Source organism: Schistocerca nitens, chromosome 1, assembly GCF_023898315.1.
Source record: "Schistocerca nitens isolate TAMUIC-IGC-003100 chromosome 1, iqSchNite1.1, whole genome shotgun sequence".
Lineage (NCBI taxonomy): Eukaryota > Metazoa > Arthropoda > Insecta > Orthoptera > Acrididae > Schistocerca > Schistocerca nitens.
The window spans coordinates 866,034,139-866,060,501 of record NC_064614.1 but is presented as its reverse complement, the minus strand read 5'-3'; the positions used below and the strand labels follow the sequence as shown (position 1 = coordinate 866,060,501).

At 39.9% G+C, this 26,363-nt stretch overlaps 1 protein-coding gene across 5 annotated transcripts in view; it reads right to left on the bottom strand.

Annotated features, from left to right (window-relative positions):
* Positions 1 to 26,363, bottom strand: part of LOC126263580 (nucleolar transcription factor 1-A-like) — a 205,838-nt gene that overhangs the window by 29,301 nt on the left and 150,174 nt on the right. For all 5 annotated transcript variants that reach the window (XM_049960686.1, XM_049960676.1, XM_049960689.1 and 2 more), the window contains 2 exons: positions 19,419 to 19,547; positions 2,041 to 2,114 (listed from right to left, as the gene is read on the bottom strand). In XM_049960686.1, the coding sequence (XP_049816643.1) occupies positions 2,041 to 2,114; positions 19,419 to 19,547 (203 nt within the window). The remainder of the gene's footprint in view (positions 1 to 2,040; positions 2,115 to 19,418; positions 19,548 to 26,363) is intronic.

Here is a 26,363-nt window from a genome sequence, read left to right as displayed (position 1 = left end):
CCATTTGACAGAACGGTCTCAAAAATAAGTCTAGTGTGACATTTGCATTATCAATGTTTATTAACAGGGACAGTTATCCCATATTCCAGCAGCAACTGAGAAGCGCAGCTGAATGGTGGTAGCAGTCTGCATGGGCAACAGCAGTCTTATTGTGATTCTTCATGTTTTACTGAACCTGTTAATACATACTGGTACAATGAATGTAGCATTAGACTAATTTAGGAGCACTCTATTGAAAGGGCATGTAAAATTTTGCTTCAAAAGTAGTTTTGTTTGTAACAGGCTAGAAGCCAACATTTTACGTCAACACTGGGCACCACACAAAAGAGCTCTTGCAGAGCCCCATTTGTATACGTGCTATCTGACACAGCTCTACAAAACAAATCAATGGCCAGATTTAGAGTTGGCTCAAAAACACCATAAAAATAGTAATTCCATAAAGCAATGGGCAATCAGTAACACAACAGGATACAGCATCGTATCTTGGTGATATATTGTTGGTTAAATTTGTTTGGGTACTAATTTGAAAGAGTCCAATTCAAATAAAAGTTGAGTAGGGGAACTGCATCTCTAGAGCTTATGTTTAATTCCTTGGCTTTAACCAATATTTGTAAACAATAATTGTTATACCTATTATTTTGTGCTTAAAAATACTCATTAGTTTGTAAAGCAATTAAAACTAACACATAAAGGGTTTACATGGAGGTGGTTCTCATATTTTCTACACTGCACTGACATTTCCTGACCTAGCAGGATGTAACACATACAAAGTATTTAATGTGAAAAATGTAGTACATCAACTGTCGCATAACAGCACCTTCAGTTCCCCTGAAGCAGTGAACGAATTGTCTCTATTTCCGTTTATGTAGGTGTCTTCATATGTAATCTACTACAAAACCAGATCTCAGCGTGAAGGGTCATTTTTAATCTGATCGATTCATCTTCTTCTAGGCTGCCCTTTCGATATCTTTCCTTAGAGTTCTCTCTCAAACCATATTTCAGCAATTATTCTATAGGGGCTAATACATTATTTTAGCCTGGTCTCAAAATAAAATTTCACAACAAGTTGCTTCACTTGGACAATCGGATGTATCTCAGTGTTGTTACTATGTCCTTTTATTTTCAGAACCATAGTTCTCAGAACTTCATCTCCACTGCTGGTAGTTTTCTGAATTCTGTTGGTCTCACTTGTCAGTGCACATTTCTAATGTATATGCCTTAACTGAACCAAAGAAGCTGATGCAGAACATTAATTTTCATCTAAAGGAAAAAAGCTTTTTCATAAGATGATACACTGTGCTCCAGTGTGTATTCCACAAATGACCTCTGCAGATGGTCAGTAAACTGCAGTTACTATACTGTCAAGATAACAGAACTGATATACTTGTTCCATGTTTCAAAGTGATATTAATACAGATGTTCACCAACTAACAGGGAAACTACTATTTTGGAATTGATAATTTTGAGAGCAAATAGCTTGCATTTGAGTTCAGTTTAACTCAGCTTCATTTTCATCCTACATTACAACTGCAGTTGTTATGGCAAAATGTATTAACCTCAATGTTATTAGCAGATCTCTTGATTATCTTAATTACATTACCATTATAATGATGAATGAAATTAGTAGAAGTATGCTGTACGTCCTGCAACTCAAACCATTCCAAATATCCATAATCTCTTTCAATACTATTCTTGTAGTGTTCATATAGCTTTTTCACATGATTAATTGTGGCATATGGCACAGGTCTATTCTCGGATTTCATATGTCTGTACCCCATCACAACTAAGGAAATGAGGATAAAGTATTTTCCTTTTTCTTGATGATTCTGTATGATCATTCTTACAGAAAAAAATATGAGATCTGCTGTTGTCTATCCCTTCTAAAACTATAATGCTTTTAATCTTTGGTCTACGATCCATTCTATTACAGAAGTTTATCTCGCTGAAACAGTTGAGAATGCACCAAGCAAAACAAAATTTTTATTCTAACAAGAAGTTTTTTTTTTGTTATAGTTGACCAGAGGAAATAAGTTAACATACAGTGGAGGTGGTTCTGGTTCCCCTTTGAACAACTTGCTATTTTCTTCTTCTGGTTTGGGTTTTTTCTTTACTACCTGCAAAAACAAAACAACAAACATGAACTATCAATGTATTTTAGTTATATTGCATACATCTATTATCTAATATATGTGACAGGCTTTCTGCTGTAACAAATTGATTGCCATGTAAGAACATACTGAGTGAAGTGCAGCTCCTTTCAGAGGGAAAACACACACTGAACTGCATGTGCAGGGTGGCAGTAAGTCAAGGAATAATTTAAGGGATTGGTTTAAAAAATTTTATTTCAAAGGCCCAAGTCAAATCTTTACAAGTTTTCGCCCACAGAAACTTTGCTGTGTCTATGTGACACACGTTGCCTGCCTTTCAGAATCGAAGCAGCTCTGTCCAGTTAACACTGCTGACAAGAGAGCCCCTCAGGCCTCTGTTGAAATTACTTGTGAATCCATGCCACAGTTTTAGCCAATAGCGTGCATGGGAACTGAGAGCTCGGGTGCGTTACTCATGGCTATACTGGTGCTGTCACCGCCCACCACCTGTGTCACCCACTGATGCTGCCCGTTCACTGAATGCAATGTGACAGGCCACGAAGCCTCGCCACCATCCACAGGTCAAGATATCTGCTGTTGCTGCCAACTAGCTATGTGCCACCCCACACTCACCAACAGTCAACCTCCTGCTGCCACCTGCATTAGGGTCCTGACCTAAATGCCCGGGGCACACACTTTTGGCACCATGCAACCAGCCACCACGCTGCCCATGCCTCTGCTATGTGGGTACCAGATATGTACAGCCCTTAGCCAACACTCCGCCATTGTTGCCGCATTCTGAGCATTGCGATGTGATGACTGTACTGTAAGTGTTTATATGTATTGAGGCACTGCAGCCATTTGTTCCAAAAAGAATGTAGAGAGTGATTTAAGTATAAATTTAGCATATTTTACAGTTATTGCCAATTGAATGGATGTGTCTTTAATTACAAGAAGGGTTCGAATTTAGACTTTTGTGAGTATAGTTATTGGGAGGTATGATGAAGGTGTAATATGTACCTAGATAAGCATTTCAGATGTATGTTGGCTGGGTAGTTAGTGCCTGTTTAATTTTAAAACATACTTCCAGAGAACCTATGTACTGTAGTGGATTTCTTATACTTGTTTTAAACTCTGTTGTTGAAGTATGTCATGCTTAGTTGTTGTGATGAGAAGTTTCTTAAGATATATCCTTGAGAGTTTTCAATTAATCTCCAGGTATCTGCAGCCTGTAAAATGTGTTTGCCAACACAGAGTCTCCCAGCCATTCATGAAATTTTCTTTTGTTTTTGTGTCTTGATCCACTCTACTTTCTTTCATTTTTCCTGTAAACATCATTTCTGTGTCCTCTGATGAAAGTAAGTTTCTGCTCCTTGCTCCACATATATGAGCACCTTAAGGGCTTTGTAACCCCCTTTGCACCCATACTGAATCTGCAAGGTTTCCAAAATCGTTGATGCAGTAATCCTTGTACCTTGATGGAATTGTGTTTTTATTGCAAGGCCAGACAAAGATGCAAAATCAGCATCTAGGCCTTGTAAGAAAACTGACAAACCATTGGATTCTGATGATCCTGGAATTGTCCATAGTTTATATTATATCCTTGTAAAAAGAGATCCACGGATGAATAAAGCTGCTGCTGCTGCTGCTACTACTACCAAGCGCATACAGAGTCGTAATTACACAATTAGCACTTGTGTTGTCGAGACCAATCGGATGCTGTGTGACATACCAGACTGCGGAATGAAAGGACTGAATTTTTTCTGCCTTCCCTCTCTCTTCTTTCTCGTCTCTCTACATTGTTTTTCCCAATCTTTGATTCTTTTTCTGTTTTTTGTAAGCAGTAGTTGCTTGACTGGTTAACTCAGTATGAGAATCAATGCTGTATTAAGTGATCTATTGTAATAAGAATAATAATGATGAAAAAGAATAGATCCGTTGTATACCTGTTAAGCTGACAAGAGAATATATAATGACTTCTGGCTGTTATCCCCCAGAGGGCAGTGAAGTTTTGTTGATATAAAGAAATGTATGTGGTTGTTTTACTGAGATTATTTGTGAGCAGGCAAGAGGTCCTGTTGTTCAAGTGGTTGAAGGTAATTATGTGCAGGCAAGAATTCTTGTGTCAGTTGTTTTAAGCGATGTTGTTTCTGTTGTACAGATAATGTTTTGTTGAAGAAGCTGAGGAGGATACAATGAATACTAATTATGTTGTTAACTGTGTGAGAGAAGATGACTTAGTGATGTTAAGTGGTCTGATTTATGCTGCTGCCCCAAGAGGTCACAGCAGAAGTGTTAATCATGATTCATTTTACCATGCAGTGAGTTTCCAGCTGAATCAATGATTTTGGAGTAGTTTAAACTGCAGGCTGCATACAAATTTGGCGCTGCTCTATACTGGTTGTTATTGGTGTTTAACTTGCTGTCAGGCAGTATTGTCTTCCTCTGTTTTTATGTGCACCTGTTGTCTTTTGCACCCGTCACAACCGTGCCCTGCAGTGCTCTTCCCCTCCTACCACTCAAGCGTTTGAGCGCCATTACAGTCTGCAGACATCAAACATGCATGTATCTTCTTCCCCGTCGTGCAAGCCACAGGATCTTCTCCTGTCAGTCGGAACTACTTTGTTTACAAACAGTACATGCGCTTTTGTCACACAGAACCACAGTCTAGTTGCGAATCTTTTCCTGTGTTATGAACTGATTATAAACTCAGTACAGTCTCTTCCTTCCTTTGTGCAAAGTTTTACAAACAGGACAAGGATACTGTTAGTTTTTTGTCATGGTGGACACACATTTTATTTACCTTTTCTAAAGTTTTGCCTGTGTGCTTCACTTTGCCTATAACTTTGTTTTACAAGCTTATGTTATGCCAATGATGGACCCCGAATACTCTGAGAACTGTAAACTCTAAGAGCAGTTGACAAGACCAAGATTTTTCTTGAACTTTGTCATTTTAGAGAAAAATATAAGTTTGTAACTGATCCTCATTAGCAACTGATAATCCAACAAGTGCTGTCTGTAGTCTTGTCCTTCAGTTTTTCTAGTTTTAATTTTAGTCATAGAGATTAGTTTGTAAATAGTTATTGTAACTGGTTTATAGAACACTGTGGCTGAGTGACACTACTGAGAAAATATTAAGTCTGTATGTTATCGTGAGCACTAGATATCGTGCAGATACACAAAGCATTGTGATGAGATCTTAAAATTCCTGATGTATTTTTACACTTAACCTCATTATTAGTAATTTTTCATGTGTTTCCTGCAAAAGGGACATAGATAATGGATATTAATGATTTACTAAAGATCTGTTCCCTCAAGTACTTTCGCCTTATGTGTTTTTTTTTTAATTTTAATTGTGATGTAATGAGGTGATACATGCTGATGGTTTGATTTTGTGATTCTGGGAATTTGATACACATTCAAAGGAGAATGTGTTTTCTACTGTTAATGAGTATAAGTCATGAATGTGTAGTGACTGGAAAGTTCTTAACTGTCCAGACCACAACTTGCGTACATTTCAACCTTGTTAATTTTCATTTGCCTCAACTATGACAAATTTATTTACATGAAAAATATGCATAAGGACTACTCTCCCATGAAGTAATTTAAAATTGGTTTTAAATGAATAAGCATATCTTTTCTTTCGCTTTTCTGCGATTTTTACTATTATTTGGCTGCAATGGCCATTTCCAATAACGTTTCCAAATTGAGGCAGTGATAGCTCATCAGCTGCTCTAGCTAGTTTATGCTACAATTTTTCCAGTTGCCACTACTAAGTAATTTTGACTTAGGTATTATATTTCACTGTCTCTCTCTCTCTCTCTCTCTCTCTCCCTCTCCCTCCACTTACTGTGTACTCCTAAGTATGCCATAGTGTGTCTCGTTTTATAGTTCATGTGTAATGTTAACTATGTTTCATTACAGTTCTCAACATTGGAAAAGAGTATATGCTGGATTGTAACTTGCCTCCTCATTTGAGCATGGATGACCAGAAAAACCAGGAAAAACAACATTGAGGTCTTCAGTATTGAGAATTGCAACGAATGTGTCACTCTATATCAATGATACATGAATGGGTCTAGATGTCTTTACACATAAATTGTGTTTGATGACTAGATTTCACTGAACTTTTCCTCACCTCTCTCTCATTTATTAGACGTGTCTCGTATAGCATAGAATTTATAATCTCTACATATATAGAATCATTGTTTTCTTGTGTTGGCTTTCAGGGTCAACAATTGTTATTTTATTTGTTGTGGTGTTTTATGTTGTGCTGGAATACTATTTTGACAAGAATTTTATTTGTACTGTTGGCTTTCAAGTGACATACTGTTAACTAAACTCATCATTTGCATAATATGTTGAGTGACAAAATCTTGGTATAGCACTGTCAATGCTATTTAATTGCACATTCTTGAGGCTGTAAAGATTCACCGTGAGATCACAGGTTCATTCTCTATGTCTACAGCGTCTATATGAATGCACCTCAACGTAGATATCTGGAATTCTCTAGATATTTATGAGAACTGATGAGAATGTAATTGTAGAATAATAATTAATTTCGAGTCTCACCTATTATTCAGTTGAGATGAACTCTTTTATTTCTTCTGATACAATGTAATATATCTATAGAGATGTAGTAGTTTCAAGATCATCTCAACAAGAACAATGGTGTGAAGAACAGTGCCAGAATATTTAACATTCCTGATAACAAATATAATATTTTTCCTACGTGGAATGTTTCCCTCTATTATTACACTCCACCAAGAGTGTCTTTCTGCCGTCCACCTAACCTTCGTAACCTCTTAGTTCATCCCTATGAAATCCCCAAACCACCTTCCCTACCCTCTGGCTCCTACCCTTGTAACCGCCCCCGGTGTAAAACCTGTCCCATGCACCCTCCCACCACCACCTACTCCAGTCCTGTAACCCGGAAGGTGTACACGATCAAAGGCAGAGCCACACGTGAAAGCACCCACGTGATCTACCAACTGACCTGCCTACACTGTGATGCATTCTATGTGGGAATGACCAGCAACAAACTGTCCATTCGCATGAATGGACACAGGCAGACAGTGTTTGTTGGTAATGAGGATCACCCTGTGGCTAAACATGCCTTGGTGCACGGCCAGCACATCTTGGCGCAGTGTTACACCGTCCGGGTTATCTGGATACTTCCCACTAACACCAACCTATCCGAACTCCGGAGATGGGAACTTGCTCTTCAATATATCCTCTCTTCTCGTTATCCACCAGGCCTCAATCTCCGCTAATTTCAAGTTGCCGCCATTCACACCTCACCTGTCATTCAACAACATCTTTGCCTCTGCACTTCTGCCTCGACTGACATCTCTGCCCAAACTCTTTGTCTTTAAATATGTCTGCTTGTGTCTGTATGTGTGGATGGATATGTGTGTGTGTGCGCGAGTGTATACCTGTCCTTTTTTCCCCCTAAGGTAAGTCTTTCCGCTCCCGGGATTGGAATGACTCCTTATCCTCTCCCTTAAAACCCACATCCTTTCGTCTTTCCCTCTCCTTCCCCTCTTTCCTGATGAGGCAACAGTTTGTTGCGAAAGCTTGAATTTTGTGTGTATATTTGTGTTTGTTTGTGTGTCTATCGACCTGCCAGCGCTTTTGTTTGGTAAGTCTCATCATCTTTCTTTTTAGATATATTTTTCCACGTGGAATGTTTCCCTCTGTTATATATATATATATATATATATATATATATATATATATATATATATATATATATATATATATATAAGAGATGAGTCTTGTTTGTACTCTATGCAAGATTAGAGTGTCTTAGATTCCTACATATATTGCACAGTGTCAAACTGTCATTTCACTAATAAAAATGCTCATATTAAATTGTGACATTATAATAGTGTGTCATGTTTTGTAGGACTGTTACTCTGTGAGGTGATATAAGGTATTTAAATTCAGTAGGTAGAATGTTAATGCTAGAAATTCATGAGTTTTGACATGTAGCCTTCGTTATCCCCTGATTTCATGTATAATTCCAGTATTTTGTTGGTTTAAGAAAAGGCTTTGTACTTTGTATTTTAAAATGAGTTAATGCAGATACAAGTTTTCATGTGATTCATGATACATCATTTCTTCAACTTGCTAACTGCATTCTACATTTTATTGAAATTATCTTAATACTGTGTAGCCTGTGCAACTTTGTGTAACTATTACCCGCATAAATATTCAGAAGACATAAAATGATTTTATTTAGGTTATTAGTCTTTTTCAAATGTACTTAATCCAGTGCTAACTCACGCCAGGTGTTAATCTTCTGCAATAAGCTGCTTTATTAGGTTTTTGACCCAAATACTTTGATTACCATAGAATTATGTATTCTGTCATGTTGTTGATGCATTTTACATTTTGGTATTAGTTCCATTTTGTAGCAATGATATTAATATTTGCCAGACAATACAAACAATTACAATTTCTAGGGGCACTGTAAACCCTTAAAAGAACAGTGCTGTGCTATTCAGTTTGGCCAGCATCTACTTTCTATGACTCTGACCTTAGTACTGCGACAGCAAATTAATAACAGATTTTTTTCTCCTCAACCTCAACTTCTTTTGTGAAGTTTTCTGGCAACAGTGTAACTTCATTTAAGAACTGATTATCTGGGTGATGATGACTTCAATTATTACAAGAGATGTTGTATATCTGCAGAAAATTTGCTAAACTTGACTACATGTAAGTCCACTCCCACTTACAGTAAATGAAATACGGTAGCCATGCGCCTGCTATACGGACGTCTGAGTCACAGCTCTCGCACAAGATAAGTAATTTAAGTAGTAATAAACTGTTTTTAACACTTTAAACTAATTTATTACGTTAATTATAGTGCTCTTCAAGCGTACCATTAAAGGTTTTTGTCTTACTCGCGTATTTTCACAGTAATCACGTAAAGTTCGTTTTGTTTACATATCGCGGCCAGGCCAAACTTTTGAGCTTTCAGATTAAACTTCATACCACAATTTTAAGTGCATTTACTGATAGTTTATAGATATAAAGGGGCAGCAAACGTATTTAGCACACGTTATCTCTTAAGTAATTTCCAGTAAAAAACTTCTGAACAACATTTTACATAGTCGCGAGTAGGCCTAATTTTTCGTACACGTATTTTCATTGTTTTCCGGTAATTTAATTGTCTTTCTGTCACTAAGATTGATTTGTACCATAAGTGTAAAGTGCCTGACATGCCGTAGAATTGTTAGCTCCGGGGTCTGGTGTGATGGATGTAGTAACTTTTTTCATTGGGGCGATTGTAGTGGCATGGGAATCGGGAAAATGAGCGAGACTCATCAGTGGTTCTGTAGGCTATGCAGTAGAGATAGAAAGATTGTGGAACAGGAGGGGAAAATTGCTGCCCTTCAGGCTGAGTTAGATGAGGCTAGGCGAGAACTGGGCAGGTTAAGGGGGGAGAAGGGTAAACAGGGGTGGGAAGTGGCAACAGGCATAAGGAACAGGCCAAGAAATTCTTCTGACAGCTTTGTTATTAATGTACAAAATAGGTTTGACCTGTTGCCTCAGTCAGAAACTGATGAGCCTCTCACAGAAGTAGATGTAGACAGGGCTCAACAAGCTTTCAGCAGCAAATTGATTAAGAATGTATGGAAGTCTGCAAAGAGAAAGAAAGTCTTGTTGCTAGGTAGTTCGCATGCTAGGGGTGTGGGCCAACTTCTGCAGGATGAATTAGGGTCAGAATACCAGGTCACAAGTTTTTTCAAACCTAGTGCTGGACTGGGGCAGGTTACAGAGGATTTAGGTTCACTATGTAGAGGCTTTACTAAGGAAGATACCGTGGTTATTGTGGGTGGGCCGGGCAACAGTATTGACAGAGATCCGGGGTACAGCATAGAGTGTGACCTGGCAAAGATTGCATCAACATCGAGTCATACCAGTGTTGGGTTTGTGTCGGTTCTGGAGCGCCACGACCAACCTCATTTGAGCTCTTCTGTCAGGAGAGTTAATTTGGAGTTGGAACGGCTACTTGGATCTGGTGCAGGGTCACACATTGGATAGGGACTGCATCTGCTGTGTTCGGATGCAGGCTGAGTTGGCATCCCTTCGCTCCCAGCTTCGGGCAGTGTTGGCTTTGGTCACACAGCTTGAGGCTGTTGCCAATGGGCATGCCACTGTGGGGGTCCGGATGGGGGTTTGTCGGGGACGGCCAGCTCGTCCCACGCATCCCCCGATCGGACTACGACTGTGGTTGCCCGGGATACTGCCCGCATTGAGGCTGATCCCTCACCTGTGGTAGAGTGGGAGGTCGTCTCAAGGTGTGGCAGGGGGCGAAAGACATTCCGGAGGGCTGAACGGAAGGCCTCTCCAGTTTGTCTGACGAACCGGTTTCAGGCTCTGTCTCAGGTTGATACTGATCTTCGGTCTGACATGGCTGCTTGTCCTGTTCCAGAGGTTGCCCCTCAGTCTGCAAGATCCGGGCGGTCGCAGAGGGTGGGCTTACTGGTAGTTGGGAGCTCCAACGTCAGGCGCGTAATGGGGCCCCTTAGGGAAATGGCAGCAAGAGAGGGGAAGAAAACCAATGTGCACTCCGTGTGCATACCGGGGGGAGTCATTCCAGATGTGGAAAGGGTCCTTCCGGATGCCATGAAGGGTACAGGGTGCACCCATCTGCAGGTGGTCGCTCATGTCGGCACCAATGATGTGTGTCGCTATGGATCGGAGGAAATCCTCTCTGGCTTCCGGTGGCTATCTGATTTGGTGAAGACTGCCAGTCTCGCTAGCGGGATGAAAGCAGAGCTCACCATCTGCAGCATCGTCGACAGGACTGACTGTGGACCTTTGGTACGGAGCTGAGTGGAGGGTCTGAATCAGAGGCTGAGACGGTTCTGCGACCATGTGGGCTGCAGATTCCTCGACTTGCGCCATAGGGTGATGGGGTTTCGGATTCCGCTGGATAGGTCAGGAGTCCACTACACGCAACAAGCGGCTACACGGGTAGCAGGGGTTGTGTGGCGTGGGCTGGGCGGTTTTTAGGTTAGATGGCCTTGGGCAAGTACAGAAAGGGCAACAGCCTCAACGGGTGCGGGGCAAAGTCAGGACATGTGAGGACCAAGCAGCAATCGGTATTGTAATTGTAAACTGTCGAAGCTGCATTGGTAAAGTACCGGAACTTCAAGCGCTGATAGAAAGCACCGAAGCTGAAATCGTTATAGGTACAGAAAGCTGGCTGAAGCCAGAGATAAATTCTGCCGAAATTTTTACAAAGGTACAGACGGTGTTTATAAAGGATAGATTGCATGCAACCAGTGGTGGAGTGTTCGTCCCTGTTAGTAGTAGTTTATCCTGTAGTGAAGGAGAAGTGGATAGTTTCTGTGAATTATTATGGGTGGAGGTTACACTCAACAACCGAGCTAGGTTAATAATTGGCTCCTTTTACCGACCTCCCGACTCAGCAGCATTAGTGGCAGAACAACTGAGAGAAAATTTGGAATACATTTCACATAAATTTTCTCAGCATGTTATAGCCTTAGGTGGAGATTTCAATTTATCAGATATAGACTGGGACACTCAGATGTTTAGGACGGGTGGTAGGGACAGAGCATCGAGTGACATTATACTGAGTGCACTATCTGAAAATTACCTCGAGCAATTAAACAGAGAACCGACTCGTGAAGATATCATCTTGGACCTACTGACAACAAACAGACCCGAACTTTTCGACTCTGTATGTGCAGAACAGGGAATCAGTGATCATAAGGCCGTTGCAGCATCCCTGAATATGGAAGTTAATAGGAATATAATAAAAGGGAGGAAGGTTTATCTGTTTAGCAAGAGTAATAAAAGGCAGATTTCAGACTACCTAACAGATCAAAACGAAAATTTCTGTTCCGACACTGACAATGTTGAGTATTTATGGAAAAAGTTCAAGGCAATCATAAAATGCGTTTTAGACAGGTACGTGCCGAGTAAAACTGTGAGGGACGGGAAAAACCCACCGTGGTACAACAACAAAGTTAGGAAACTACTGCGAAAGCAAAGAGAGCTTCACTCCAAGTTTAAACGCAGCCAAAACCTCTCAGACAAACAGAAGCTAAACGATGTCAAAGTTAGCGTAAGGAGGGCTATGCGTGAAGCGTTCAGTGAATTCGAAAGTAAAATTCTATGTACCGACTTGACAGAAAATCCTAGGAAGTTCTGGTCTTACGTTAAATCAGTAAGTGGCTCGAAACAGCATATCCAGACACTCCGGGATGATGATGGCATTGAAACACAGGATGACACGTGTAAAGCTGAAATACTAAACACCTTTTTCCAAAGCTGTTTCACAGAGGAAGACTGCACTGCAGTTCCTTCTCTAAATCCTCGCACAAACGAAAAAATGGCTGACATCGAAATAAGTGTCCAAGGAATAGAAAAGCAACTGGAATCACTCAACAGAGGAAAGTCCACTGGACCTGACGGGATACCAATTCGATTCTACACAGAGTACGCGAAAGAACTTGCCCCCCTTCTAACAGCCGTGTACCGCAAGTCTCTAGAGGAACGGAGGGTTCCAAATGATTGGAAAAGAGCACAGGTAGTCCCAGTCTTCAAGAAGGGTCATCGAGCAGATGTGCAAAACTGTAGACCTATATCTCTGACGTCGATCTGTTGTAGAATTTTAGAACATGTTTTTTGCTCGAGTATCATGTCGTTTTTGGAAACCCAGAATCTACTATGTAGGAATCAACATGGATTCCGGAAACAGCGATCGTGTGAGACCCAACGCGCTTTATTTGTTCATGAGACCCAGAAAATATTAGATACAGGCTCCCAGGTAGATGCTATTTTTCCTGACTTCCGGAAGGCGTTCGATACAGTTCCGCACTGTCGCCTGATAAACAAAGTAAGAGCCTACGGAATATCAGACCAGCTGTGTGGCTGGATTGAAGAGTTTTTAGCAAACAGAACACAGCATGTTGTTATCAATGGAGAGACGTCTACAGACGTTAAAGTAACCTCTGGCGTGCCACAGGGGAGTGTTATGGGACCATTGCTTTTCACAATATATATAAATGGCCTAGTAGATAGTGTCGGAAGTTCCATGCGGCTTTTCGCGGATGATGCTGTAGTATACAGAGAAGTTGCAGCATTAGAAAATTGTAGTGAAATGCAGGAAGATCTGCAGCGGATAGGCACTTGGTGCAGGGAGTGGCAACTGTCCCTTAACATAGACAAATGTAATGTATTGCGAATACATAGAAAGAAGGATCCTTTATTGTATGATTATATGATAGCAGAACAAACACTGGTAGCAGTTACTTCTGTAAAATATCTGGGAGTATGCATGCGGAACGATTTGAATTGGAATGATCATATAAAATTAATTGTTGGTAAGGCGGGTACCAGGTTGAGATTCATTGGGAGAGTGCTTAGAAAATGTAGTCCATCAACAAAGGAGGTGGCTTACAAAACATTCGTTCGACCTATACTTGAGTATTGCTCATCAGTGTGGGATCCGTACCAGATCGGGTTGACGGAGGAGATGGAGAAGATCCAAAGAAGAGCGGCGCGTTTCGTCACAGGGTTATTTGGTAAGTGTGATACCGTTACGGAGATGTTTAATAAACTCAAGTGGCAGACTCTGCAAGAGAGGCGCTCTGCATTGCGGTGTAGCTTGCTCGCCAGGTTTCGAGAGGGTGCATTTCTGGATGAGGTATCGAATATATTGCTTCCCCGTACTTCTACCTCCCGAGGAGATCACGAATGTAAAATTAGAGAGATTAGAGCACGCACGGAGGCTTTCAGACAGTCATTCTTCCCGCGAACCATACGCGACTGGAACAGGAAAGGGAGGTAATGACAGTGGCACGGAGGTAATGACAGTGGCACGTAAAGTGCCCTTCGCCACACACCGTTGGGTGGCTTGCGGAGTATAAATGTAGATGTAGATTGGTGTGGTTCCTGTTGATTCACTCTGTAGGTGGGACTATACTAGACATGGCCTACACCTCCACAAGAAAGGGAAGGGTAAACTGGCTGGGCTGATAGCAGGAAATTTAAAGGGGGGAGGAACTACATCTCATGGTGGAAACTTTTTTAGTGTAAGATCAGTGTCCAGTGGGAAACTCAGCCAAGCAAGTACTAAAGATGTTAAAAAAGTTCAAGATACTCACAAAAGTAAAGTGAAAAATAATGTTAGTATATTTCATCAAAATATTGGGGGATTGAAGAATAAAATTGATGAGCTTCTGCTTTGTTTAGAAGATATAGAAACTGAGAATATAATAGATGTACTATGCCTGTCTGAGCATCACATTGTCACTGATATGCAGAAGGTTAGCATCAATGGATACAAATTAGCTGCACATGTAAGTAGAGATAATATGATGAGAGGAGGAGTTGCCATATATGTCAAAAGCTTCCACAGTGTAAAAAAATTTAGAAACTAAACAATTTTGTGTAGAGCAACATATGGAAGTATGTGCCACTGAACTTAAACTAAATGATGGCACTTTCATAATTGTAACAGTGTATAGGTCCCCCTCAGGGAATTTCCAGCCATTTCTAGAAAACTTGGATGCTCTGTTGTGCTATCTGTCAGACAGGGGGAAGCAAATTATCATTTGTGGGTATTTCAATGTTGAATCCATGAAAGAGTGTAATAGGAAGAACGACCTTGTAGTATTACTCAGTTCCTTCAATTTGAGCTCAGTCATTGATTTTCCTACTCGGATAACAAAGAACAGCAGTACATTGATAGATAACTTTTTTATAGACCAAGATGAGTTTAAGGACATAAATGCTTATCCTGTTGAGAATGGTCTTTCAGATCATGGTGCACAGCTAGTTACAGTACATGACATAGCTCCATGCAGTATATCAAATCAGACTTTCAAAGCAGTGCGTTCAATAAACAATATAAATATTGCAAACTTTAGGGAAAGCGTACAGCAGCTAGACTGGGATGAAGTGTATAAGGAACCCGATGCAAACTTTAAATATAACTTATTTCACGATACATTTTTAAGGGTATTTGAAAATTGTTTTCCCAAGAAAATAGTTAAACATAATTCCAAGAAAACATATAAAAAACCTTGGCTAACAAAAGGAATAAGAATATCTTGCAACCGTAAAAGAGAACTGTATCTAACAGCAAGAGAGAGTACTGACCCCGAAATTGTTCAATGTTATAAAAACTATTGTGCGGTACTAAGAAAAGTTATTAAAAAGTCCAGAAGCATGTGTATCATGTCTGAGATCAGTAACTCTGATAATAAAATTAAAGCAATTTGGAATATTATTGAAAGGGAAACAGGGCAACCAAGAGCACAGGAAGACTTTAGTGCCATAAAACTGAATGACAAGTGTACTAACAAACAATCAAAAACTGAAAATATTTTCAATAATCATTTTTTAAATGTTGTGGAGAAAATAGGAGCTAGATCTTCACTAGAAGAGGCAAGGCTACTAATAGAAGAGGCCATACCTGTGCAGTTTGAAACAACTGTAATTCCACCAACCTCTCCCTCTGAAATCAGTAAAATAATAAACTCACTGAAAAGTAAAAGCTCTTACGAAATTGATGGCATTACCAGCAAGGTACTTAAAGCTTGTTCCCCACAGATAAGTAGGATTCTCAGCCACGTATGTAATAGCTCTTTGGAGGAGGGTGTTTTCCCCGATAAACTGAAATATGCCATTGTAAAACCATTGCATAAAAAGGGGGATACGTCGGATGTCAACAACTACCGCCCAATCTCTCTTCTGACAGCTCTATCCAAAATTTTTGAGAAAGTAATGTATTCAAGAGTAGCCTCCCATATTTGTAAAAATAAAGTACTAACAAAATGTCAGTTTGGTTTTCAGAAAGGCTCTTCAACAGAAAATGCTATATACGCTTTCACTGATCAAATATTAAATGCTCTGAATAACTGGACATCACCCATTGGTATTTTTTGTGATCTCTCAAAGGCCTTTGATTGTGTAAATCATGGAATTCTTTCAGATAAGCTAAATCATTATGGTTTGAGGGGGGAAGTGCACAAATGGTTTAATTCATACTTAACTGGAAGAATGCAGAAAGTTGAAATAAGTGGTTCATGTAATGTTAAAACAACAGCTGATTCCTCAAACTGGGGGCCAATCAAGTACGGGGTCCCACAGGGTTCAGTCTTAGGTCCTTTACTGTTCTTGATATACATTAATGACTTACCATCCCACATTGATGAAGATGCAAAGTTAGTTCTTTTTGCTGATGATACAAGTATAGTAATAACATCCAAAAACCAAGAACTAAGCGATGTAATTGTAAATGATGTTTTTCACAAAATTATTAAGTGGTTCTCAGCAAACGGACTCTCTTTAAATTTTGATAAAACACGGTATATACAGTGAATATAACAGAGGGAAACATTCCACGTGGAAAAAAATATATCTAAAAAGAAAGATGATGAGACTTACCAAACAAAAGCGCTGGCAGGTCGATAGACACACAAACAAACACAAATATACACACAAAATTCAAGCTTTCGCAACAAACTGTTGCCTCATCAGGAAAGAGGGAAGGAGAGGGAAAGACGAAAGGATGTGGGTTTTAAGGGAGAGGGTAAGGAGTCATTCCAATCCCGGGAGCGGAAAGACTTACCTTAGGGGGAAAAAAGGACAGGTATACACTCGCACACACACACATATCCATCCACACATACAGACACAAGGTAAGTCTTTCCGCTCCCGGGATTGGAATGACTCCTTACCCTCTCCCTTAAAACCCACATCCTTTCGTCTTTCCCTCTCCTTCCCTCTTTCCTGATGAGGCAACAGTTTGTTGCGAAAGCTTGAATTTTGTGTGTATATTTGTGTTTGTTTGTGTGTCTATCGACCTGCCAGCGCTTTTGTTTGGTAAGTCTCATCATCTTTCTTTTTAGATATACAGTATATACAGTTCCGTACATTAAATGGCACAACTCCAGTAATAAATATAGACTTTGAACAGAAGTCTGTAGCTAAGGCAGAATTTTCAAAATTTTTAGGTGTGTCCATTGATGAGAGGTTAAACTGGAAGCAACACATTGATGGTCTGCTGAAACATCTGAGGTCAGCTACGTATGCTATTAGGGTTATTGCAAATTTTGGTGATAAGAATCTCAGTAAATTAGCTTACTATGCCTACTTTCATTCACTGCTTTCATATGGCAACATATTCTGGGGTAATTCATCGTTGAGTAGAAAACCATTCATTGCGCAAAAACGTGTAATCAGAATAATTGCTGGAGCCCACCCGCGGTCATCCTGCAGACATCTATTTAAGGATCTAGGGATCCTCACAGTAACCTCACAGTATATATATTCACTTATGAAATTTGTTGTTAATAATCCAACCCAGTTCAAAAGTAATAGCAGTATGCATAGCTATAACACCAGGAGAAAGGATGATCTTCACTATGCAGGGTTAAATCTGACTTTGGCACAGAAAGGGGTAAATTATGCTGCCACAAAAGTCTTTGGTCACCTACCAAACAGCATCAAAAGCCTGACAGATAGCCAACTAATATTTAAAAATAAATTAAAAGAATTTCTAGATGACAACTCCTTCTACTCATTGGCTGAATTTTTAGATATAAATTAAGAGAGGGAAAAAAAACTTAAACATTTGTGTCATGCAATATTTTGTTTAATGTAATATCTTGTACAGACATCTTTTATTAACCTGACACGTTCCACATCATTACGAAGTGTCGTATTCATGATCTATGGAACAAGTATTAATCTAATCTAATCTATTGTAACACATCCCTCCCATATCATTAAGGCTCCTATTTGAGCAAACTGTCTTTCCCGGAAGTGATTGACACTCTTTTGTGGACAATATGAGTCACCACGCCTCTGAAATGGGGAAGGAATGTACAGGTTGGCAGCCAGTTAAGGAATATTTTAGTGAATTGGTTTAAAAAATTTTATTTCAAAGATCCAAGTCAAATCTTTACAATTTTTTCCCATAGCACCTTCCGCTGTGCCTCCGTAGCACAAGTTGCCTGCCTTTCAGAACCGAGGTAGTTCTGTCCAGTTAAAGCTGCTGACAAGAGAGCCCTCAGCCCTCTGCTGAAATTACTTATGAATCCATGCCATCAGTTTTAGCCAATAGCAACCGTAGGATGCAAGTAATGTGTGTGGACTCTCGAGCGCTCTGTAGATACAGATCTCTCATGGTTCAGACCTCGAGCAGAACAGATGTCTTTCTTGGGAGACAGAGCCTCCGCCTCTGCACCCATGACCAGCCACCATCATAACATGAACCACTTCCCCTTCTGCTACCCAGTTATTTGGTTGTTCGTCCTCCTAGAGTGGCCTAAACCTGGTAACTTACTTCTTAGATGTGCCCCTTGTATTCCACACACCAAAATATATTCTCTTTCTTTGACTAAATTTCCAGTTTTGTCATTTAATGTCTTCCCTGGAATCCCACTCACAAGCACAAGTTCTGACCACTTGAACTCCTGTATATTGTTGTCATAAGCCAGATGCAGCAATCATCTTGCCTCTTCCAGCACATGAACAGTGCATAAGAACAAAAAGAAAACATTATTTAAATTACAATATAATGATGCACACTTATCCCAGTCTCACAGAGTAATCATGTAAAAATAATTGGCCATATGACACAAAATTAGCTTTTCTTCTAATATACTGCCTATCTTCAGTATGTCTTCTGCCATTATTGAGACTGAACATTGGGGTACTTAACAACATGAATGGAATTTGCAAACTGAGCCTGGGAAAAGTAATCATCTATTACTAATGCTTGACTGTTTTATAATATTATACCACATTTAAACAAAGATCTGTTTATTAAACCATTACATTACAAGAGTATGCCCTAGGGATGTTAGGACCAATATGTATCAAGGCAAAATGCTGTAGTATCTCTGGAACTATGACCATAATTCAAGAACTGTTAATTCAGCTCTGACTTCATAATGGTATACATTCTGTCATACAGTAATAAATAAAATAATAACATGAATGCACATTGTTTCAACATTTCAACACTTTTTAAAGACTTTTTACATTGTTATAAATATTACAGATAAGGACTATGTACAGATTTGTCAATTATAGTTTTTTGAACAGAAGAAAATATATATGTTTCAAATTAACCCTTGAAGTCGTCTTCACTTGAAAGAAAAACACTTTTTAGCAAAACTAGTTATTTATTTTTTGAGTGTAATAAATGACACTGTCACTTACGCAGTTACACTAGCATTTGCTACAGGCAAAGTAAAACTTCACTACTGGTAGATACAAGAGCGAGGGAGGGTGAAGTGGGGAGGGGGGGGGGACTATTCCATAGTAGCTTACCTTCTTTCCTATTTTATTTTTTGGAGGTAACTTTTTCTTTGGTGCACAGTTAGAAAGTTCTTCTTGCCGTTTCTCATCAGAAAGTGACTCTAGGTAACTTGCGTACTCCAGCTTGTACTGATCTAGCATCTGAAATGAAATATTGGTTAGTTTGTCACATATTCAATCAAGAAAATCTGAAAATTGTATCATTTATACAACATATTACATAAGTAAGGATTACTGCCTTTCAAATGATGTCAGCTTCACATAGAAGGGTTGAAATCCGCAGAGATGATAAAGTAATAAATAAAGAAAAAGAAAGTGAACAATACATAGTCAAGCAAATGCAGATCAAAAAAATAGGGCAATATAAATGACTGTTTCACAGCCTGTGCAATCCAGATCCTTCTGGTGGGAACTCTCCCTACAATATATTCTACTTTCCTGTAGCCCCTCTGGCCTAAACCATCATTAGTCACTGTCCTCCACTCATATATATCCTCCCCTGTTCCCACTCCAGCACTACACAGGCTTCTATTCCAACAAAGCACCCACCATAAATTTACTTCTCTCCTTTTCCACTTCCTCCTCTGCCCTCTGTCTAACTTCCTGTCTGCACCTAACTGCCCTACCCTCTCCCCACCAAGTCCCTGTATGCAACCGCATGCAGTACTTTTAAGAGGACCCCACCCCTACCCTGCTATCCCTCCCCTCCCTGACCCAGCCTTCTCCTTACCCTCACCACCCAGATTGCTTCTATAATCATGCAAGGTTGCTCGCAGTCTGGCCTCAATGACCAGAGACAGCGCGCGCGCGCGAGTGTGTGTGTGTGTGTGTGTGTGTGTGTGTGAGATCTTCAGAACACCTTTTGGCCAAAAGTTTACTTATTTAGCAGTCTTGTTGTTGTGTCTGCCAGTGACTCAACATCTCCACTACATGGTGAGTAGCACTCTATCTTTTCATAATATTGTCATTATTCCATTGTCTGCTTCTTCCAATTTATTCAGATCCTATGTCCATAATTTTCCATCTTTTTTGCAATTGCTTCAGTTGTAATCTACATTTCATTACCAATAAATTACGGTCAGAGTCCGCATCTGTCCCTGGAAGTGTTCTGCAGTTAAAAATCGTGTTTCAAAATCTCTGTCTTACTGTCTTACAGTAATATAAGCCATCTGAAAGTTTCCAGTGTCTTCAAATCTCTTCCACAGATACAGTCTCCTTTCAGGATTCTTAAGCCAAGTGTTTGGAAAAACTAAATTATGCTTGAACAGTTCTGCAGTTAAAAATCGTGTTTCAAAATCTCTGTCTTATAATAATATAAGCCATGTGAAACCTTACAGTGTTCAAGTCTCTTCCACATATAAAGTCTTCTTTCTGGATTCTTAAGCCAAGTGTTTGAAAAGACTAAATTATGCTTATATCAAGCAGCTTCCCCTTTTATGTCTTTCCCACATTCTGTGTGTTTCTCCTTTCTTTCTCTTTGTTTTCCTACTATCCACCATGTCTCACATCCAATAAAATTTTACAGATGAAAAATAACTTCTTTTATTTATCAGACAAATATTGACTTTTAAGCCACATCTTATTTTGAGCCATTCATTTTCACATTTGAGTGAAAACAAGGTGATTTCATAGCCGCTCTTAGTCACATGGTATTTGCACATGCCAACATCTCAAATTCAGCTTCTTTTGACCATATATGACAAATTCTGTAATAAATATAGCAGCAGTAATTGTTTAATTTTTCTATAATGAGTTTTCATACCTTTGTATTTCCTTTTATACCATCACCAGGACTCGTGTAAAACTTTCGCACTATTATAGTTTTAAATAATGACACATTTGGAATAAGTGTAGTCACTGGGATAAGGGTATTGTGGGAATGAAGGCAAAACATCTTCACAAATGAACTGAATGATATGAAATAATAATCATTAATTTATGATACATCCTTGTATACACATTTCCGTGGAAATAATTTTGAACAATATTCTTTACAGAGCACTGCAATACTTCAGTGTAAACGATATTTGATCTAAGAATCTAATCTTCATTTCCTTTTTGTTTTTAGTTTTCTTTAAGGGATACAAAAATGTTAATTGATTCAGTTACCCTTGAAAAGGCTACATAAAATTGTCAGGAATTTATGGTACATCCTCGCATACATATTTCCATGGGTATAATTCTGAACAAAATTCAGTTACAGTAAGCATGTTATGCAATAGTAGCAATAGGTAAATCACAATTCCACGAGACAATGACACTAATTCTGACTGTGCTACTGCAGATCAGCTTTGAGTTTTAAGATCCACTGCTCCTTCTCCATAATTATAGCATGACAAGGAGAACTTCTAGAGTGCCAAAACGTTCCCACATTGTCATTCGCACTGGTGCACACAACATCTATGATCAGTATCCTCATAAGCTTTTCATACAGTTTCTGATTACCCTGCATAAATGTTATTAGTTAGCTAAATATTCTGTTAATAATAATTTTCTAATGAAATGTGATTTTCAGATGGGACTTCAGGAGAGACTGAAATTAACAGGGATAACCAAATTTGTTGCATCTTCAGAAAATGACAACAACAAAAAGCTTCACCATCAGATAATTAAACAAGACATAGGTAACATGTTGCCTGTGCCTGCATATGTATCAATAATTACTGTTTTTGCCCTTTAATAAAAGAAAAGAATTGCAGATCAATTGAGATGAAGCTCACAAATCAATGTTAATGATTTTCAACCCAAGTTAACACACAAAAGCTGATAGACCAGATGCAAAGGAATATGAGAATAAGAAACATTGGTATACTGTCCACGCAGGTTCAACTTCACATGCTGTGATTTACAAGCATTGATGATTTTCAAATAATGAATTTTCTTGAAATTGACCAGAAAATCAAGTGCAACTTTTTGTAAGTGTGGAAAATCAAGTGCAAGAGAGAGGTCATTAAAATCAGTTTTGAAAAGTTCTTAAGACTGTATACAACAAGATCAATGCAACACTTAAACCAGCAAAATCAAACAATTGAAACTCCAGGTTGAAATATCATCAGTGTTAGGACAGATATAAACTACTATTTACCGTAAGATGACTTGTTGAGCTGCAGATAGTCACAATAAAAAGACCCATTTAGCTTTCAGCCTAAGCCTTCTTCAGAAAAGAAGACACACACACACACACACACACACACACACACAACCCACACACACACAACCCACACACACACAACTGCCATCTTTTGCAGCTCGGACCAGAATGCAACTGCCACACTGAATGACAATCTGGCGGAAGCCTCTGCAAATTATCTGACACCTCCATCTATTAACTCTGGAGAGAGAGAATGACCCCATCGCAGAAGTCCAACATAACCTCCAACACTTAGGCCCTTCCCAGAACATCTTCTCTGAATCCATTTCCCTCCTCACCTCTGTGGCACCCTGCACACTCATCTTCTACATGTTCCTCAAAATCCCCAAACCCAACAATCCTTGATGCCCCCTTTGTAGATGATTATTGTGCCTCCACTGAAGGAATTTCGCCCCTCACTGAAACAACACCTTACGAACTGCCCTAAATCTCCCTCCCACATCAAAGATACCAACCACTTCCTTCACTGACTCTACACCAACCCCACCATTTTATCTCTCGGATCCCTAATTGTCACTGTTGATGCCACTTCCCTATACACCAACATCCGTGACACCCATGACCTTGGCATTACTGAGCACTACTTCTCCCAATGTTGTTAAACCGTCTACCTCATTCCTTATACACCTTCCTAACTTTATGCTAACACACAATTACTTCTCCTTTGAAGTGAAGCTATACAAACAAATCCACTGCACACCTATGGGAACCCACATGGCACTGTCCTATGCCAACTCGTTTGCTTGTCATCTAGAGGAAACCCCCATAGGCTCCAAAAATTCCAAACTCTTAGTCTGGTTCAGGTTCACTGATGTATCTTCATGACCTGGACTCAGGGCCAAGACAATCTATCCTCATTCCTTCTAAAGATCAAAATATTCTCTCCCACCCGCTTCACCTGGTCCTCCTCAATCCAACATACCACCTTCCCAGACATAAACTTCTTTCTCTCTGATGGCTCCATCCACACTTATGTCCACATTTAACCCAGCAACAACAACAGTACTTGCATTTCGACAGCTGCCATCCCTTCCACGCCGAAGAATCCCTCCCATACAAACTGGCCACCTGGAGATGGCGTACCTGCAATGACAAGGATTCCCTTGTCCAGTATGCTGACGGTTTCACTAAGGCCTTCACAGACAAGCACTATCCCTCACCTAGTGTGCAAATAGTTCTCCTGTGCCATTTCCTCTCACACACTCCCAAGGACAAGCTACAAAGGACTGCCCCCTTTTGTCACCCAATACCATCCCAGACAGGAACAACTGAACCACATCCTTCACCAGGGCTTTGAACATCTAAACCACATCCTTCACCAGGGCTTTAATTATCTATCACCATACCCTGAAACGAGGGACACCCCACCCAAGATCCTATCCACCCCTCCTAAAAGCCACTCCCAATCCCAACCCCTTGTCATAGGGTTCATATTTCTGTGGAAGAACCAGGTGTAAGATCTGCACAACCCATCCACATAGCACTTTCTATTACAGTCATGTCACACACTTACCCTACCCCATCAGAAGCCAGGTCACATTCGAAAGCAGCCAAGTCATACATCAGCTCTGCTGCAATCATTTCTCAGCTTTGTATGAGTATATTGGTATGACTACCAATTAAACTGCGGGCAAGAGCTTAGCATAACACCCTGTGGCACAACATGCAGCTGAACATGACATGTTCAATTTGAACAGCTGCTTCAGGCCATCTGGGATCCTCCCTTCCACCATCAGCTTTTATGAAATGCACTTATGGTAGTTATCCTTACAACACATTTCTGCTCTCGAAATTATCCCAGCCTCAACCATATAGTAACTTATCGTCCTCACACCCTCCACCCAGCAGTTTCCACCCCCTCTGTCCTATCACTTCCTCCACATTTACATACCATGGTCCTCATTGTATGATGCTCACTGACTACACACCTGCCCATCTTTCTCCTTCACTGTGTCTTTCCTTTTACACTCCCCTCTCCCCTCCCAATCCCCCTGCCCCATAGCTTCCCAATGCTGTGCCTGTGTCTTCTCATGCCTGTAACTAGTACCTCCAGACAGCACACAAATGGTGTGTTCTCAAAAAAATGTGGGAGAGCATCATATACACAGAATGACTACTTTTTAGTACCGTTTTTCAAAACCATATTTCATTTAGATGGCAATAGAGGTACCCAACAAGCCCAGCAACTTAAAATATCAGTTCAGAAGCAATTCAAGACAACAGAGGAGCTTTGATATGTAGTGCAACAGGTGATTGTGCCAAAAGTAATGAAACTGGTTTCTTTCTCAACCAGCACACCAGTAGCTTTGGGAGAAAGATGTGTCATATATACAGCTCACCTAAGTTAGTTGTTTTTTAATATTCACAGGGTTCTAGACAGGTACGTTGCTATTCCCATGGCGTGTTACCTGCCAACACTGATAGTAGTGTTAATCATCACTGCACAATACATTGCATCAAACTCAATGACAAGGCATAATGTTCTTGACTGTGGACAAGAAGACATCTACATCACTAAATGGAGACATTCAACAAAACGAGTTACATGTGAAAGAACTGTTAATTAAGTGCACACTATGTAATGTCACAATGATATCTGACATAGCTGGAAACGTTTACAGTCTAGCGACACTGCAAAATACCGCTCTTATTTTGAGCAATTATAAGCTGAGAAGACATAAATAATAAAAAGAAGTGAACATATGAATGCTAGTAGATTTTAAACCATTTGATGATCCTGGAAACTCGAGGGAATTTTATCAGTAGCACAGCTGTTGTTTACACAAGAAATGTTAAGTAAACATGTGATTACACCACTCCCACATTGCTGAGGCTTGAATATGGTCTGGAAAGTATAAGGGATGTGAGGAATGGGTGCAGATGTAGACGGATAGCATAACTATTCCTGGAGATGAGTCCCAATTAATGTTGCTAGTTTAAAAGCATTTTATGCATGGTGATTTTTTTCCACCATAAACAAGCTCTAGGGATTGATCGATGAGAGGGTACAGAACAAAAAAGGTCTAATGAACTTTCCATGCTAGAGACCATTTCTTCAATCATACTTTGTCACATAGACTGCAGTCTACCACGCACTGCAACATGTGGCCACAGTTACAGTATGCACGGTTTCCTGCTAGAGGGTGGTACTGTTCCTCTACATCATGTCCTAGTGCTCTCTCCTGCTGTAGTAATTGGTGAAGCTGTGATCGATTCACTTCTCTTCCTGACTCACCTTGTGGTGGATGTGATACAGTTTTGTACACAATTGTTCCGTATTCAAATCGAGAACCTGCCAGCAGGTGTTTACTTATGGAATAGCAAATGGCAACGGACGTCAGGCAGCAAGGCGGTATCAGGAGACCTATCCCTGCCGACAACCACAGCATACAATGTCTGCAATATGTTTTGCTGTTTGTCTGAGACAGGGCCATTTCAGGAAGCAGGAAATCATGAAGGATGTACGCCACATGTTCAAACACCATACTTGGAGAAAAATGCGATTAACACCGTGGAAGTGTCAGTACAAGGCAGTTGGCCCACCAGTACAAGATAAGCCAGATGACTGTGTGGTACAGTTTCCATGACAATTGTTACTACCCTTATTGCTTACAATGTGTGCAGGAATTACTAGCAACAGACTTTCCACATTGGGAGCAGTTTTGTCTCTTGTTGCTTCACCAGGCAACCAGGATTCCAGGATTTGTGCCATCCACCCTACTCAGAGATGAGGCCACCTTTACACGCAGTGGTATCTTCAACTATCATAACAGTCATCTACAGGATAGTATGCAGAATCCCCCATT